The 16,846-nt window shown below is 39.4% G+C and overlaps 1 protein-coding gene across 1 annotated transcript in view; it reads right to left on the reverse strand.

Annotated features, from left to right (window-relative positions):
- The window catches only part of LOC128642605 (uncharacterized), a 64,356-nt gene that overhangs the window by 34,053 nt on the left and 13,457 nt on the right, over nt 1-16,846 (reverse strand). The window contains exon 4 of the mRNA XM_053695375.1: nt 7,149-7,278. Within this exon, the coding sequence (XP_053551350.1) occupies nt 7,149-7,221 (73 nt within the window). The 5' untranslated portion in view covers nt 7,222-7,278. The remainder of the gene's footprint in view (nt 1-7,148; nt 7,279-16,846) is intronic.

Raw genomic sequence — 16,846 nt, forward strand, 5'->3', positions numbered from 1 at the left:
TCCATTTCTAACAGGAACTGAAAAGCTCACAATTTCAGAATGGAATTACAGGTAAAGAGGACAAAATAAATAATGAAAGTATATTGCAGAGTTGTTTTATTATATACAATTTATCTTTTTATATGACCATCTCAAAGTGTTTAATGTCCCTTTAAAAGAAAACGTTGGTTTATACAGGACATCAACAAGAATTTTTTGAAGAGCAAAACAAATGTAATACATAATATCCTAGATTCAATATAACCCTATTGCGAAACTAATATCTTGTAGGAGAAAACAACACAGCGTCGTTGCAGTTTGAAAATTGCGTAATTGAAAGAGATTTGTACCTTCCCCCTATCACAGCTACAAGTCTCGAATTCAGCTTTAATTAACGTAGCCTCATATATCTCACAAGCAGTCACTTCTTGCTCTAACATATGCGCAAAAGAAAACGTTCAACAAGTAAAAGAGAAATGAATAAAAAATAAAAACAAGAGAACTGTGTCAGCTTTGAAATAATGAGACATGACCCGGAGATGAAACATTTGATGTGTGAGATTTCATGTACTAGGCAGTTAACACAACTATAGATGTAAAAGGCACATCCAAGACAAAATGAAACTTTCATGGATCAGACAGAGTAGCAATTGTTGCAATTTTAAGAGACTTTTAAATTGAATTCTATTATCAAAAATGCTTTGTATTCTTGGTATCCGTTGTTGAAAAGCATATTTACATATCCTCGGCAGCAGCCATGTACTACTGAGAGCTAGCTGATGATTGGTGGCTACACACACAGGCATCGGCTCATCAGATGTGCTCAGCTTGGTCCCATTAGTGCATTGCTGTTCTGGAGCCTTTGCAGGTATTAAACGTAATTATAGGCAAGAAATAGTACAATACTAAAATACTCAGGAACACCCATTAAAGAGACATGAAACCAGTCTTTTTTCTTTTGTGATTCAGATAAAGCATGTCATTATAATCAACTTCAGTATTATTTCTATAATCTAATTTGTTTTGTCCTCTTGGTATCCTTTGTTGAAAAGCATATCTGGATAGGCTCAGAAGCTGCTGATTGGTGGCTGCACATGTATGCCTCATGTTATTGGCTCACCCATGTTCATTGCCGTTTCGTCAACAAAAGATACTAAGACAAGGAAGCAAAATAGATAATAGTAAATTGGAAAGTTGTTTAAAATTGTATTGTCTAGCTAAATCACGAAAGGAAAAAAAAAATTGGTTTTAAGTCCCTTTAATTACCAGTGGTGTCCCCAGAATTTTTTTTCTTGAGGGGGCACTTCCAGGAAGCCCACCTGTGATTTATGGGCAGAGCCTCAAAGAGAGAGTGAGACTGGGCATGTCCCGGGCAAGGCTAAGCATGTCATGGTCAGGATTAGGTTGCCACGGGAGCTGCCTCAGTGTCTGGGCATAGTGGGTGTTGGGGGCTAGATATGGCCCTCCCTCTGATTTAGATCAATCTATATGTTCTTCTATCAAAACAGGATCAGGGTTTTATTCATATGGTGAGATAAAAAACCCTCAACTGTACATAAAATTATATACAATAACATAAAAGTGTAGCACAAAAATAAATGTATACACTCACCAGTTCTCAATATATCACTTCAAGTTAGAACAAATATGCAGCTAGATTACGAGTTTTGCATTAGGCTTAAAAAGCAACGTTGGCTGGTCCCAACGCTGCTTTTTAACGCCCGCTGGTATTACGAGTCTTGAAGGTACAGGTGTACCGCTCACTTTTTTGGCCAGACTCGGAAATACCGCAAATCTATTTACGTCAATTGCGTATCCTATTTTTTTTATGGGACTTGCATAGCACCGGTATTACGAGTCTTCCAAAAAGTGAGCGGTACACCCTCTCCTGTCAAGACTGACACCGCATTTTAAAGTCAGTAGTTAAGAGTTTTACACTACAACGCCGTAGCATAAAACTCTTAACTAAAGTGCTAAAAAGTACACTAACACCCATAAACAATCTATTAACCTCTAAACCGAGGCCCCCCCCACAAACACTAAAATACATTTTTTAACCCCTAATCTGCCTAACCGGACATCGCCGCCACTATAATAAATATATTAACCCCTAAACTGACGCACTCCCGCCTCGCAAACACTAGTTAAATTTTATTAACCTCTAATCTGCCGTTCCTAACATTGCCGCAACCTACCTACATTTATTAACCCCTAATCTGCCGCCCTCAACATCGCCGCCACTATATTAAATTTATTAACCCCTAAATCTAAGTCTAACCCTAACACCCCCTAACTTAAAGGGACACTGAACCCAAAAAAAATATTTTGTGATTCAGATAGAGCATGCAATATTAAGCAACTTTCTAATTTACTCCTATTATCAATGTTTCTTCATTATCTTGCTATCTTTATATAAAAAGAAGCCATCTAAGCTTTTTTTCTTGGTTCAGCCTCTGGACAGCAGTTTTTGATTGGTTGATGAATTTATCCACCAATCAGCAAGGACAACCTAGGTTGTTCACTAAAAATGGGCCGGCATCTAAACTTACATTCTTGCATTTCAAATAAAGATACCAAGAGAATAAAGAACATTTGATAATAGGAATAAATTAGAAAGTTGCTTAAAATTTCATGCTCTATCTGAATCACAAAAGAAAAAAATTTGGGTTCAGTGTCCCTTTAAATATAATTTAAATAAATCGAAATAAAATTACTATTATTACCTAAATAATTCCTATTTAAAACTAAATACCTATAAAATAAACCCTAAGCTAGCTACAATATAACTTATAGTTACATTGTATCTATTTTAGGGTTTATTTTTATTTTACAGGCAAGTTTGTATTTATTTTAACTAGGTAGAATAGTTATTAAATAGTTATTAACTATTTAATAACTACCTAGTTAAAATAAATACAAAAGTACCTGTAAAATAAAACCCAACCTAAGTTACAATTACACCTAACACTACACTATAATTAAATTAATTCCCTAAATTAAATACAATTAAATAAAATTATCTAAAGTACAAACCCCCCCCACTAAATTACAGAAAATAATAAACAAATTATACGAATTTTAAACTAATTACACCTAATCTAATCCCCCTAACAAAATAAAAAAGCCCCCCCAAAATAAAAAAAGCCCTACCCTACACTAAATTACAAATAGCCCTTAAAAGGGCCTTTTGCGGGGCATTGCCCCAAAGTAGTTCTTTTACCTGTAAAAAATCAGCCAATAGGATTGAGCTGGCTTTTTATTGGCTGTTCCAATCAGCCAATAGAATGTCAGCTCAATCCTATTGGCTGATTGGATCAGCCAATAGGATTTTGTCTACCTTAATTCCGATTGGCTGATAGAATTCTATCAGCCAATCGGAATTGAAGGGATGCCATCTTGGATGACGTTATTTAAAGGAACCTTCATTCAGTGTTAGTCGTCGAAAGAAGAGGATGCTCCGCGTCGGATGTCTTGAAGATGGACCCGCTCCGCGCAGGATGGATGAAGATAGAAGATGCTGCCTGGATGAAGACTTCTGCCCGTCTGGAGGACCACTTCGCCCGGCTTGGATGAAGACTTCTCCCGGCTTCGTTGAGGACTTCGGCCCTGTTGGGTGAAGACGTCTCCCGGTAACGTGATCTTCAAGGGGTTAGTGTTATTTTTTTTTAAAGGGGTATTGGGTGGGTTTTAGAGCAGGGTTGGTTGTGTGGGTGGTGGGTTTTAATGTTGGGGGGGATTTGTAATTTTTTGTACAGGTAAAAGAGCTGATTACTTTGGGGCAATGCCCCGCAAAAGGCCCTTTTAAGGGCTATTTGTAATTGAGTGTAGGGTAGGGCTTTTTTATTTTGGGGGGCTTTTTTATTTTGTTAGGGGGATTAGATTAGGTGTAATTACTTTAAAATTCTTGTAATTTGTTTATTATTTTCTGTAATTTAGTGTTTGTTTTTTTTGTACTTTAGATAATTTTATTTAATAGTATTTAATTGTATTTAATTTATTTAATTATAGTGTAGTGTTAGGTGTAATTGTAACTTAGGTTTTATTTTACAGGTACTTTTGTATTTATTTTAACTAGGTAGTTATTAAATAGTTTATAACTATTTAGTAACTATTCTACCTAGTTAAAATAAATACAAACTTGCCTGTAAAATAAAAATAAACCCTAAGATAGATACAATGTAACTATTAGTTATATTGTAGCTAGCTTAGGGTTTATTTTATAGGTATTTAGTTTTAAATAGGAATTATTTAGTTAATGATAGTTATATTTATTTAGATTTATTTTAATTATCTTTAAGTTAGGGGGTGTTAGGGTTAGATTTAGGGGTTAATATGTTTATTATAGTTGCAGCAACGTTGGTGCGGCAGATTAGGGGTTAATAAATGTAGGTAGGTGTCGGCGATGTTAGGGACGGAAGATTAGGGGTTAATAATATTTAACTAGTGTTTGCGATGCGGGAGTGTGGCGGTTTAGGGGTTAATATATTTATTATAGTGGCGGCGGTGTCCGGAGCGGCAGATTAGGGGTTAATAATATAATGTAGGTGTTGGGGCGGCAGATTAGGGGTTAATAAGTGTAAGATTAGGGTTGTTTAGACTTGGGGTTCATGTTAGGGTGTTAGGTGTAGACATAAATGTATTTTCCCCATATAAATCAATGGGGCTGCATTAGGAGCTTTACGCTGCTTTTTTGCAGGTGTTAGGGTTTTTTCAGCCGGCTCTCCCCCATTGATTCCTATGGGGAAATCGTGCACAAGCACGTTTAGCCAGCTCACCGCTAACGTAAGCAGCGCTGGTATTGAGGTGAGATGTAGAGCTAAATTTTGCTCTACGCTCACTTTTTTGCAGTTAACGCCGGGTTTGTAAAAACCCGTAATACCAGCGCTGTGTCTGTAAGTGAGCGGTGAGCATAAACTGCTTGTTAGCACCGCACCCCTGTTAACCCAAAACTCGTAATCTACCCGATGGTTCTTTATATCCCCTAGCGATACCTTGTTGTACATGCCTATCAGAAGTTGATCTGTATCTGAGGGGGACTCATGTTGGGGGTCTTCTTTCCGAAATGTCGGCACATCCAAGTGCACTTGTCTTTTGTTGAGGTGTACTGTTTTGTGGGCACCTCTCCTGTGGTTCCTGCTCCTCTCCTGTAGGTTGCATGTGGCTCCTTGCACTAAAAAAGCAGAGCTCACTGTCAGTCTTACTCTTACATAAATTGGCATAATTTCTTATGGAGTAAATGCCACAAACAAAGAATATAATAATTTCACAATATTTCTCTTAGATTAAATTGAGGTTTCACTGACTCGACTGGTATATGCCCCCCAGATGTGATCTGCCCCCACACATTAGGCCTTGTTGTCCTTATCCAGATCAAAACACCCCCCTGCCTCAGATGAGATACCACCTGACCTTCTACCAATCAGACTTTGCATTTCCTGCCCCAGAGCAGACACCACCTATCCTTCTACCAATCAGACACTGCCTGTCTTGCCCCAGATCACACACAGCCTTTCCCGCCTCAGATCAGACACCACCTATCATTCTACCAATCAGACATTACCTTTCCTGCCCCAGATTAGACACCACCTATCATTCTACCAATCAGACACTGCCTTTCCTGCTTCAGATTAGACTCTGCCTTTGCATCATCAGATCACACACCACTTGCCCGTGCATATTTATTTGCTGACCTGATTACATATTCCAGGAGGAAGGTTTAACTGAATACCTGCAAGTGACATATGTGTTCCAGATTTCTCCATTGGCTCTCTAGGTGTTCCTTTTAGAGGTGTCCAGCACTGTACACTGTGCATTTGTGAGTTTGACCTTCACAAAAAATCAAGACAAACACTCACGTTCATGCGTGTAATTTACTAGAGATTAAGAGCAATACATGACCCTGGGAGTAATGATATTGGCAAACATCCTGTGGGCATACTGCTTTGTAAATGTAACTAGCCTATTTAGGTCCTCTTATGTCACAATCAGTGCTGGCCAACTGGAGGCTTCATGTGGCCCTCTGAAGAATCCCATAGTGCATCAGTCCTTTTCTACCTCTACTTAAAGAAACATAATAGGACAAGTGTCTGCTTTTTTCTGCTTTTTGCACTATAATGTCCCTTAGTTTTCTGAGCCATTTCACATCCCTGTGCTGAGCTGTTTTGGAGCTTTTAGGTGCTGCTCACAATTAAGCTCTACTGAAAGTCATTTTAGGGAGAAACCCACAGTAACTATAATATATATATATATATATATATATATATATATATATATATATATATATATATATATACACAGTATATATATATATATATATATATACACAGTATATATATATATATATATATATAATTTTTTTTTCTTCTGTTTAGGGGAAACAGTGGATTCCAACTATACCATTATTTCATATCAAGACGTGAGAAATCTACAACTAGTAGTATGAAACAATGGATGTTTTATTAAAATTTTAATAAACAAAGATGGAAACATTACCATATGAATTTGTTTTTTTTCTTTCTAAACTCTATAGTCAAACCTTTTTGTGGATCTAAATTTGTATTAAGTAACCTCTTGAATAATATCACAGTGATTTTCTGTAGCAATAAGTAATTTAATATTAAAAGGGAAAAAAACATATTTTTGTTACATTTCAGCACAGTGAATTTAATTTCATGCATACACCTATACACCTGGTCAATTTAAAGTGATATAAACCCACAACTTTTCTTTTGTGATTTAGATAGAGCATACAATTTTGAATAACTTTCCAAATTATTTTTATTATCAGGTCTGTTTCATTCTCTTGGAATCCTTTGTTGAAGGAGCAGCAATGCACTACTGGGAGCTAGCTGAACATATTGGGGGAACCAATTACAAGAGGCATAGATGTGCAGTCACCAATTAGCAGCTAGCTCCCAATAATGCATTGCCTGTGATTTGCTGATTGCGGTCACATGATACAGGGGTGGGGAAATGAAATGAAATTTTGAAATTAGAAAAAAATTGACTGCTTCTTTGACATTCTGAGCAACTCCTATTGCATTGTTTTCTTAATATGCAAATCTAATGTATTTAATTATCTTTTAATGTCAGTTAATGTGTTTAAAATCCACAGAAGATAAGTTATTGTCATCTAAATTTACTAATGAGAATTAACCTCATATACCTACCTGTGTTGTTCTTTATCACTAACAGGACATAACTGAGATGTTGGTAATGACAGATTGCTGTGGCATGTTTCATCTGCTATTCCAGAGTTCCTTTAAGTGCCAAACAAGGTCAGTAAAGATATAAACACTTCTGTCAACATAGAGGGAGAGAAATCAGTGTTCCATCAGCCTGTGTGTATTATAACAGTTGTCTGTCTGTCTATCTATCTATCTATCTATCTATCTATTCCAACAAAAATACCCCTCTCTTTGGGATTTTGACCTGGGATCAGCTTTAACACAGTCTTTTACAGCAGAAAAATACTACACACACACCGGATTAGGTATAACAGCCTTCAGAATACAAAATAATTTAAATTTACAGGCCTATAACCTCTAGACAGCAGGCCAGCCTCAGAAAACGTGGGAAATATTAGCTTGTGGAGAAAACCTGAACTGGATTCCTAACCTACAATTCTCTGCTACATCCAAACTGTGGAGTAGTTTACTGGTTTATAATACAGAATTGTATAGTACATTTTTTTTAAAAACTTTATTTATGAAAAGATCCAAGACATGCACAAGAATAACAGTCAAAAAAGTTCAAACATTTGATCATAATCATATACATAGAAGTAGTAATACAAAGACTGTAGTACAAAATGAAAATCAAAGTGAAATTTTAATGCATGTAAATTGGATCCAATATTTTCAGAATTTTTCTTACAAACAAAAAGAAACATATTAACATGAACACATTAACTAAAATGGGAACAGTACTTACCCAGAACAACTCCGGATCTCCCCACATAAGTCAACATGTAGGGAACAATAGGAACCCAAAAAGGCTCCAGAGAGGGTCTAGAATGTAGCTATATTCCTAGCTATATGCACAAAGGGGGATAAAAAAGGACCTAATCAGAGGATATACACCAATTGCCCTTAAGATTCTCGTTTAGAACATACAGGCTATTTTTAAATGGTAAAATAACTCTGTCCCTCACAACTGCCGGCAAATGTAATAAGTAGACCTCCCATTTAAGAAGGAAACGCTTTATTCTCTTCTCAGGATCTCCCTTAGTGTCCGCCTGTTCAATTAACATCTGGTTATGTACTTTCCTGAGTAGTTGCTGAAAGGGTAAGGAGTGACCACTCACCCATTCCTTTAGAATGATCTGTTTAGCTAGCATGAGGACTGTAGTGATAAAGATGTTGTATGTGAATGTCATGTCTTTTGGAATTAAAAAAATCACATGATACGGTGTGAGGGGTACCCTTTGTTTAGTCAATTTGGTGAGCCAATATGAAATCTTATGCCAAAAACTCCGTACCCTAGGGCATTCCCATAACAAATGAATCCAGTCAGGGGAGTCACAGCTACATTTGTTGCAAAGATTCTGAGCCCCAGGAACCCACTTAGTACGCATACCAGGAGTGATATAAGATTGATGCAAGAACTTCATATGAGATTCTCTCAGATTAGCAGAGATAGTACAGAAATTTGCCCTCTCAAAGCTCGCAGCCATTAAGGCTGTGTCTACATCTAGGTCCCTATAATGTGACCACTTCAGCACAATCCCGCGTAAAGCGGAGTCTTCAAAATGGTGAAGTAGAAGGTTATATGTGTGGGAGAGTCTAAAGGTGCCCATTTTTGCCAAGACACACAGTTTATCTAAATGAGATGTTTCCTTAGATAACAGTCCCTCTGAGACTAATTGAAAAACATAGTGTCTGCATTGAAAATATGCAAACTTGTGGGTAGATGGGAGGCCGTAGCGGATCTGCAAGTCCTGGAAAGATACTATTTCAAAGGTCAGAGGGTGAAGAAGTTGGTAAAGCCTAGTGAGCTGTGACTGCTGCCACAGTTGAAATATCTTTGTAGTGTATCCAGGAAGAAAATTAATGTTGCCCTGGATCGGAAGATATTTACTCACCGACCGCTGTATCCCCCAAGGCCCACAGATTTTTGTATAGTACATTTTTAATACTAACAACAACATTGCATGATGTCACAAGAGAAAATAAAAATATACATTTCTTTCTAATGACACGATGAGTCCACGGATCATCATCAATTACTGTTGGTAATATCACTCGTGGCCAGCAGGAGGAGGTAAAAAGCACCACAGCAAAGCTGTTAAATATCACTCCCCTACCCACAATCCCCCAGTCATTCTCTTTGCCTGTAGTGCAAGGAGGAGGTGAAGTTTAGGTGTCTGATGAGAAGTTTTCTTCAATCAAGATTTTATTATTTTTTTAGCAGAGTAAGCTTAGGGGTCTAGCTTAGTCCACATCAGTCTCTTCAGTAGGGCAGTGGTGGCTTTTGAGCTCAATGCATTTTCTCAAGAATCTGCTGCCCTAACTAGAAAGCCTGAGTAGGTTTACTCAGTTTTTCTCTCTTCACAGGTCCATGTGAGGTGCTGCACCCTCTCAAACCAGATGAGCTTTCCTGCTGCCGGACAGCACTTTCAGGTAAGTGCCATTTTAATTTTCTTTTGCAAGGAGATTGCTGGCACTTGTTACAGCTAAAAGCTGTATTATTTAATATGGGACTTTATTAAACCTTCATGTTTGGGGTTTCTTTTAGGCTGTTTGGGCATTGAGACTGTGAGGTGATTTATGGTGGCTCAATGTGTTATAGTAGTTTTTATACTTTTGGTCATGGAGATTACTGTTGTAAGCTGTTTTTTTCAGCAGTTAGGGCTCTGTAACCACTTTGTATTTGAAAAAGGGATTGTTTCTTCTGTGAGGGAAGTCACTCTGTGAGCTGCAGGACAGGTAGGCACCTCAGTAAAGCTACTGAGTTATATAGGGAGCCTGAGCTCTATTTGGTTTGTTACACCAACACACATTTCTATTTAAAGACACAGTACACATTTATTTTTTTATTTTCAAATAAAGAATTTTTACACTTTATCCTTATTTATTACATAAGATGGATCAAGAGGCTTTTCAAACCATTATCCCAGGCAAAGTTACTGCTTGTCAGTTATGTTTTGATGCTCAGGTGGAACCCCCAGTTCCTTTTTGTTCCTCATGCATTGAGAGAACTTTAAATTATAGAGATAAAATATTTGACCATGAGCCACCATTATCCCAGGCAAATGCTGTTCAGGTGTCTCCTGTTGCAGATATGCCGCAGCTTTCTCCTCAAGCGTCCCAACTTTTTCAGTCTCCACATACAGTGCCCTGTGTTTCCTCTTGCAATCCTGTAGGATTTTCTCTACAAGACATTGCTTCCCAGGTATCCCTTGCGGTATCTGAGACCTTGTCAGCTTTCCCCATGTTGCAGGGAAGGTGTAAAAGGAAATTTAAGGAAACAGTAAGGTTTCTGATCAAGTTCTGGCTATCTAGAGTGTCCCTTACCATAAGCCTGAGGAAGAAGACATGTCGGTAGCATCTGAGGGGGAAATCTCAGACTCAGACAGTGTAATTCCTTCTTCTGATGCTGAAGTGGTATCCTTTAGATTTCATCTAGAACACCTTCGCTTATTACTTAAGGAGGTTTTGGCTACTTTGGACGACTCTGACACAACTATCGTAGTCAATCCTAAAAAGTCTAGTAAATTGAACAAATACTTTGATGTTCCCTCCGCGGTGGAGGTTTTTCCGGTTCCTGACCATGCTGCAGAAAATATTGCTCGAGAATGGGAAAGACCTGGTATTCCCTATTCTCTATCTCCTATTTTTAAGAAGATGTTTCCTATAGCGGATTCTATTAAGGAGTCGTGGCAGATGGTTCCTAATGTAGAAGGAGCGATCTCCACTTTAGCCAAAAGGACTACTATTCCCATAGAGGTTCTTTTAAAGATCCAATGGATACAAAATTGGAGGCTTTACTAAAAACTATGTATGTCCACCAGGGTTTACAATGGCAACCTGCGGTGTGTATCGCCACTGTTACCAGCGCTGCGGCTTACTGGTTTGATGCGTTGTCTGAATCTCTTCAGACGGATACCCCTTTTGATGAGATCCAGGACAGGATTAAGGCTCTCAAGTTAGCCAATTCCTTCATTACAGATGCTTCCTTACAGGTTATTAAACTGGGAGCCAAAATTTCTGGTTTTGCTGTCCTAGCCGCAGGGCCTTGTGGTTGAAGTCCTGGTCTGCGGATGTTTCATCTAAATCTAAGCTCATGGCTATTCCTCACAAGGGTAAGACCTGGTTTGGTGGAAAATATCTCAGATATTACTTGAAGGAAGGGTTCTTTTCTTCCTCAAGATAAAAAGAATAAGCAGAAGGGACGTCAGAGTAATTTTCGTTCCTTTCATAACTTTAAAGGCAATTTTTCCTCCCCTTCCTCCAAGCAAGATCAAGCCAAGCCTTCCTGGAATAAGGGAAAGCAATCTAAAAAGCCTTCAGCTGATTCCAAGTCAGTATGAAGGGTTGGCCCCCGATCCGGGGGCGAATCTTGTAGAGGGCAGACTCTCTCTTTTTTGTATGGGGCTTGTGGAAGGATCAGGACTTATGGACCCAGGAGGAGTCAGTCCTGCCCATAAACATCTTGGAGCTGAGAGCAATCTTCAATGTTCTTCTTAGCCCGGTTTATCAGATTCCAGTCGGACAACATAACCTCGGTGGCCTACATCAACCACCAGGGGGGAACTCGGAGTTCCTTGGCCATGACAGAGGTGGCCCAAATTATTCAGTGGACGGAGACCCACAACTGCTGTCTTTCTGCAATCCACATCCTAGGAGTGGACAGTTGGGAAGCAGATTTTCTGAGTAGACAGACTTTTCATCCCAGGGAGTGGGAACTTCTTTTGGATGTGTTTTCCAGCTTGACCTTCAAGTGGGGGCAGCCCGAGTTGGATCTCATGGCTTCTCATCAGAATGCCAAACTTCTGAGATATGGCTCAAGGTCAAGAGATCCGCAGGCATTTCTGATCGTTGCTCTGGCAGTTCCTTGGAACTTCAGTCTAGCATACCTGTTTGCTCCATTTGCTCTCCTTCCAAGAGTCATTGCTTGAATCAAGCAGGAGAGGGCGTCTGTAATTCTCATAGCCCCGGCGTGGCCTCGCAAGATTTGGTATACAGACCTAGTGGAAATGTCATCCTTTCCACCTTGGAAGACTGCCTCTGAGGAAGGACCTTCTACTTCAGGGTCCCTTCCTTCATCCAAATCTTGTTTCTCTGAAGCTGACTGCTTGGAGATTGAACACTTAGTTTTATCTAAGCGTGGATTTTCAGAGTCGGTCATTGAGACCTTGATTCAGGCTCGTAAGCCTGTGACTCTCAGGATTTACCATAAGATCTGGCGTAAATACTTGTATTTGTGTGAATCCAAAGGATACTCTTGGAGTATATTAGAAATGGGGTCTCCAGTTGGCAGTCGGTTTGCACCCTGTCCAAGTAGGGACCCTCACTCTAGTTAGGATAAGGGAGATACCCGCTCAGATAACCCCTGCTCACCCCCTTGGTAGCTTGGCACGAGCAGCAGGCTTATCTCAGAAGCAATGTGTAAAGCAAAAAGACAGGGGAGACACGCCAAAAAGCTGCCAGGTCTAACAGAGTAGAGTAAGGATTCCTAGGATTTTTTCCTTTCTCCAAGATGGTCTGGAGAAGGGTTTGTCGACAAGTACTCTAAAGGGTCAGATTTCAGCATTGTCTATTTTGTTACATAAGCGCTTGGAGGATATGCCAGACGGCAATCGTTTTGTCAGGCCTTGGTTAGAATTCGGCCTGTGTTTAAACCTGTTACTCCTCCATACAACAGGCTCCATTTGAGCTTATGCATTCTTTAGATATTAAGATGTTATCTTGGAAAGTTTTGTTTCTTGTTGCTATTTCCTCTGCTCTGAGAGTTTCTGAACTCTCTGCTTTACAGTGTGATTCCCCTTATCGTATATTTCACTCTGATAAGGTGGTTCTGCGTACTAAGTTTGGTTTCCTGCCCAAGGTTGTTTTGGTCAAGAATATTAATCAGGAAATTGTTGTATCTTCTTTGTGTCCTAATCCTCCTCCTCACAAAGAACGCTTGTTACATAATCTGGATGTTGTGCGAGCGCTAAAATTTTATTTGCAAGCAACTAAGGACTTTCTTCAGTCTTCTGCATTGTTTGCTTTTCTGGGCTTTTCTGGGAAACGCAAGGATCAGAAAGCTACGGCTACTTCACTTTCCCTTTGACTGAAGAAGCGTTATTCGCTTGGCCTATGAAACTGCTGGACAGCAACCTCCTGAGAAAATCACAGCTCATTCCACAAGGGCTGTTTCTTCTTCCTGGGCCTTCAAAAATGAAGCTTCTGTGGAACAGATTTGCAAGGCTGCAACTTGGTCATCTTTGCACACTTTTTTCCAAATTCTATAAATTCGATACTTTTGCCTCGGCTGAGGCTTCTTTTGGGAGAAAGGTTCTTCAAGCAGTGGTGCCTTCTGTTTAGGTTCCTTATCATCTGTGTCCTCTGGCTTGGGTATTGGTTCCCAACAGTAATAGATGATGATCCGTGGACTCACCGTGTCATTAGAAAGAAAACAATATTTTTGCTTACCTGATAAATTTATTTATTTCTTGACATGGTGAGTCCACGGCCCGCCCTGTATTCAGAAAGTTTCTTTTTATATAAACCTCAGGCATCTCTGCACCTTGTGTTACTTCCTTTCTCTCCTTTCCCTTTGGTCGAATGACTGGGGGGATTGAGAGTAGGGGAGTGATATTTAACAGCTTTGCTGTGGTGCTCTTTGCCTCCTCCTGGTGGCCAGGAGTGATATTTCCAACAGTAATTGATGATGATCCGTGGACTCACCGTGTCAAGAAATAAATACATTTATCAAGTAAGCATAAATTGTTCTCTTTAATATTAGTGTTTGTTTAAATTAATTTTGACAAACTGCTATATAACCCTTTAAACAACTTTCCATTTTACATCTATTATCAAATGTGCTTAAATGTCTTGGTATTCTTTGTTGAAGGAGCATCAATGCACTACTCAAAGCTAGCTGAGCACATCAGGTGACAAGAGGCATATATGTGCATCCACCAATCAGTAGCTAGTACTGCCTTGCTGCTCCTGAGCTTACCCAGGTATGCTTTTGAACAACGGATACCAAGAAAATTAAGCAAATTAGATCATAGAAGTTAATTGGAAAGTTGTTTCAAATTGCATGTTTTATCTGAATCATGAAAGAAAGAAATTGTGTTTTGTGTCCCATTAAGGGCCAGATTACAAGTGGAGCACTAAATATCGCTTTTGTGAAAGCGATATTAGCGCTTCACTGAGTAATACCAGCGCACGCTAATGTGCGCTGGTATTGCATGTTTACAGCAATGCGAACGTGAGTACGCTTCCATAGGCTCCAATGGGAGTCTCATTCTAATTTGCCCGTTTGTGGGCGTGCAATAAATTAGCGCTCCACTTGTAAACTAGCCCTCATTGATTTAACTAGTAACAAATAAAGTATAGCTCCTGTTCAACCCGATCCAGAATATACCATCCTCCTGGACATCAGACCAGTATTTCCTCCACCAGATTACAATTTCATGCCACCTGTCCACCACAGTCCGTCCCTCCCCAGATCACACCTGCATGTCCTCCCAAATCAGACTTCTGTTTCCTGCTGCAGATTAGATTAACTTGTCCTCCCTAATCAGACCTTTCCCTTTTCCAGTTTAGTGCTAGGATACTATGGGGCCAATTTATCATTTGTCTGGCGGACATGATACGCTGTCTACATTTATCATTGCAGAAGCAGTTTTGGTAAACTGCTTGTGCAATGCCGCCCCCTGCAGATTTGCGGCCACTATCAGGGGGTGTCAATCAACCCTGATCGTATGTGATCGGGCGGATTGATGGCAGACGAGTTAAGGAGCAGTGGTCTTAAGACCGTTGCTTCTTAACTCCTGTATCTGAAGGCTTGCACGGAAACAGGGGTATTTGGCCCCATTCGGGCCATGATAAATCAGCCCCAAAATATATGTATCAGTATGCAGTGATATGAGTTTAGTGCTATGATACTATATATATATATATATATATATATATATATATATATGTATCTATCAGTATGCAGTGATATAAGTTTAGTGTTATGATACTATATATATATATATATATATATATATATATATATATATACAGTGGGGAAAAAAAGTATTTAGTCAGCCACCAATTGTGCAAGTTCTCCCACTTAAGAAGATGAGAGAGGCCTGTAATTTTCATCATAGGTATACCTCAACTATGAGAGACAAAATGTGGAAACAAATCCAGACAATCACATTGTCTGATTTGGAAATAATTTATTTGCAAATTATGGTGGAAAATAAGTATTTGGTCACCTACAAAGAAGCAAGATTTCTGGCTCACACAGACCTGTATCTTCTTCTTTAAGAGGCTCCTCTGTCCTCCACTCATTACCTGTATTAATGGCACCTGTTTGAACTTGTTATCAGTATAAAAGACACCTGTCCACAACCTCAAACAGTCACACTCCAAACTCCACTATGGTGAAGACCAAAGAGCTGTCGAAGGACACCAGAAACAAAATTGTAGACCTGTTCCAGGCTGGAAAGACTGAATCTGCAATAGGCAAGCAGCTTGGTGTGAAGAAATCAACTGTGGGAGCAATAATTAGAAAATGGAAGACATACAAGACCACTGATAATCTCCCTCGATCTGGGGCTCCACGCAAGATCTCACCCTGTGGGGTCAAAATGATCACAAGAGCGGTGAGCAAACATCCCAGAACCACACGGGGGGACATAGTGAATGACCTGCAGAGAGCTGGGACCAACGTAACAAAGGCTACCATCAGTAACACACTATGCCGCCAGGGACTCAGATCCTGCAGTGCCAGAAGTGTCTGCCTGCTTAAGCCAGTACATGTCCGGGCCCGTCTGAAGTATGCTAGAGAGCATTTGGATGATCCAGAATCGGATTGGGAGAATGTCATATGGTCAAATGAAACCAAAGTAGAACTGTTTGGTAGAAACACAACTTGTCATGTTTGGAGGAGAGAGAACACCATACCTACTGTGAAGCATGGGGGTGGCAACATCATGCTTTGGGGCTGTTTCTCTGCAAAGGGAACAGGACGACTGATCCGTGTACATGAAAGAATGAATGGAGCCATGTATCGTGAGATTTTGAGTGCAAACCTCCTTCCATCAGCAAGGGCATTGAAGATGAAACGTGGCTGGGTCTTTCAGCATGACAATGATCCCAAATACACCGCCCGGGCAATGAAGGAGTGGCTTCATAAGAAGCATTTCAAGGTCCTGGAGTGGCCTAGCCAGTCTCGAGATCTCAACCCCATAGAAAACCTTTGGAGGGAGTTGAAAGTCTGTGTTGCCCAGCAACAGCCCCAAAACATCACTGCTCTAGAGGAGATCTGTATGCAGGAATGGGCCAACATATCAGCAACAGTGTGTGACAACCTTGTGAAGACTTTTGAAAACGTTTGACCTCTGTCATTGCAAACAAAGGATATATAACAAAGTATTGAGATGAACTTTTGATATTGACCAAATACTTATTTTCCAACATAATTTGCAAATAAATTCTTTCCAAATCAGACAATGTGATTGTCTGGATTTGTTTCCACATATTGTCTCTCATAGTTGAGGTATACCTATGATGAAAATTACAGGCCTCTCTCATCTTCTTAAGTGGGAGAACTTGCACAATTGGTGGCTGACAAAATACTTTTTCCCCCCACTGTATATATATATATATATATATATATATATATATATATATATATATATATATATATATATATATAT

This window comes from Bombina bombina, chromosome 12, assembly GCF_027579735.1.
Source record: "Bombina bombina isolate aBomBom1 chromosome 12, aBomBom1.pri, whole genome shotgun sequence".
Classification (NCBI taxonomy): domain Eukaryota; kingdom Metazoa; phylum Chordata; class Amphibia; order Anura; family Bombinatoridae; genus Bombina; species Bombina bombina.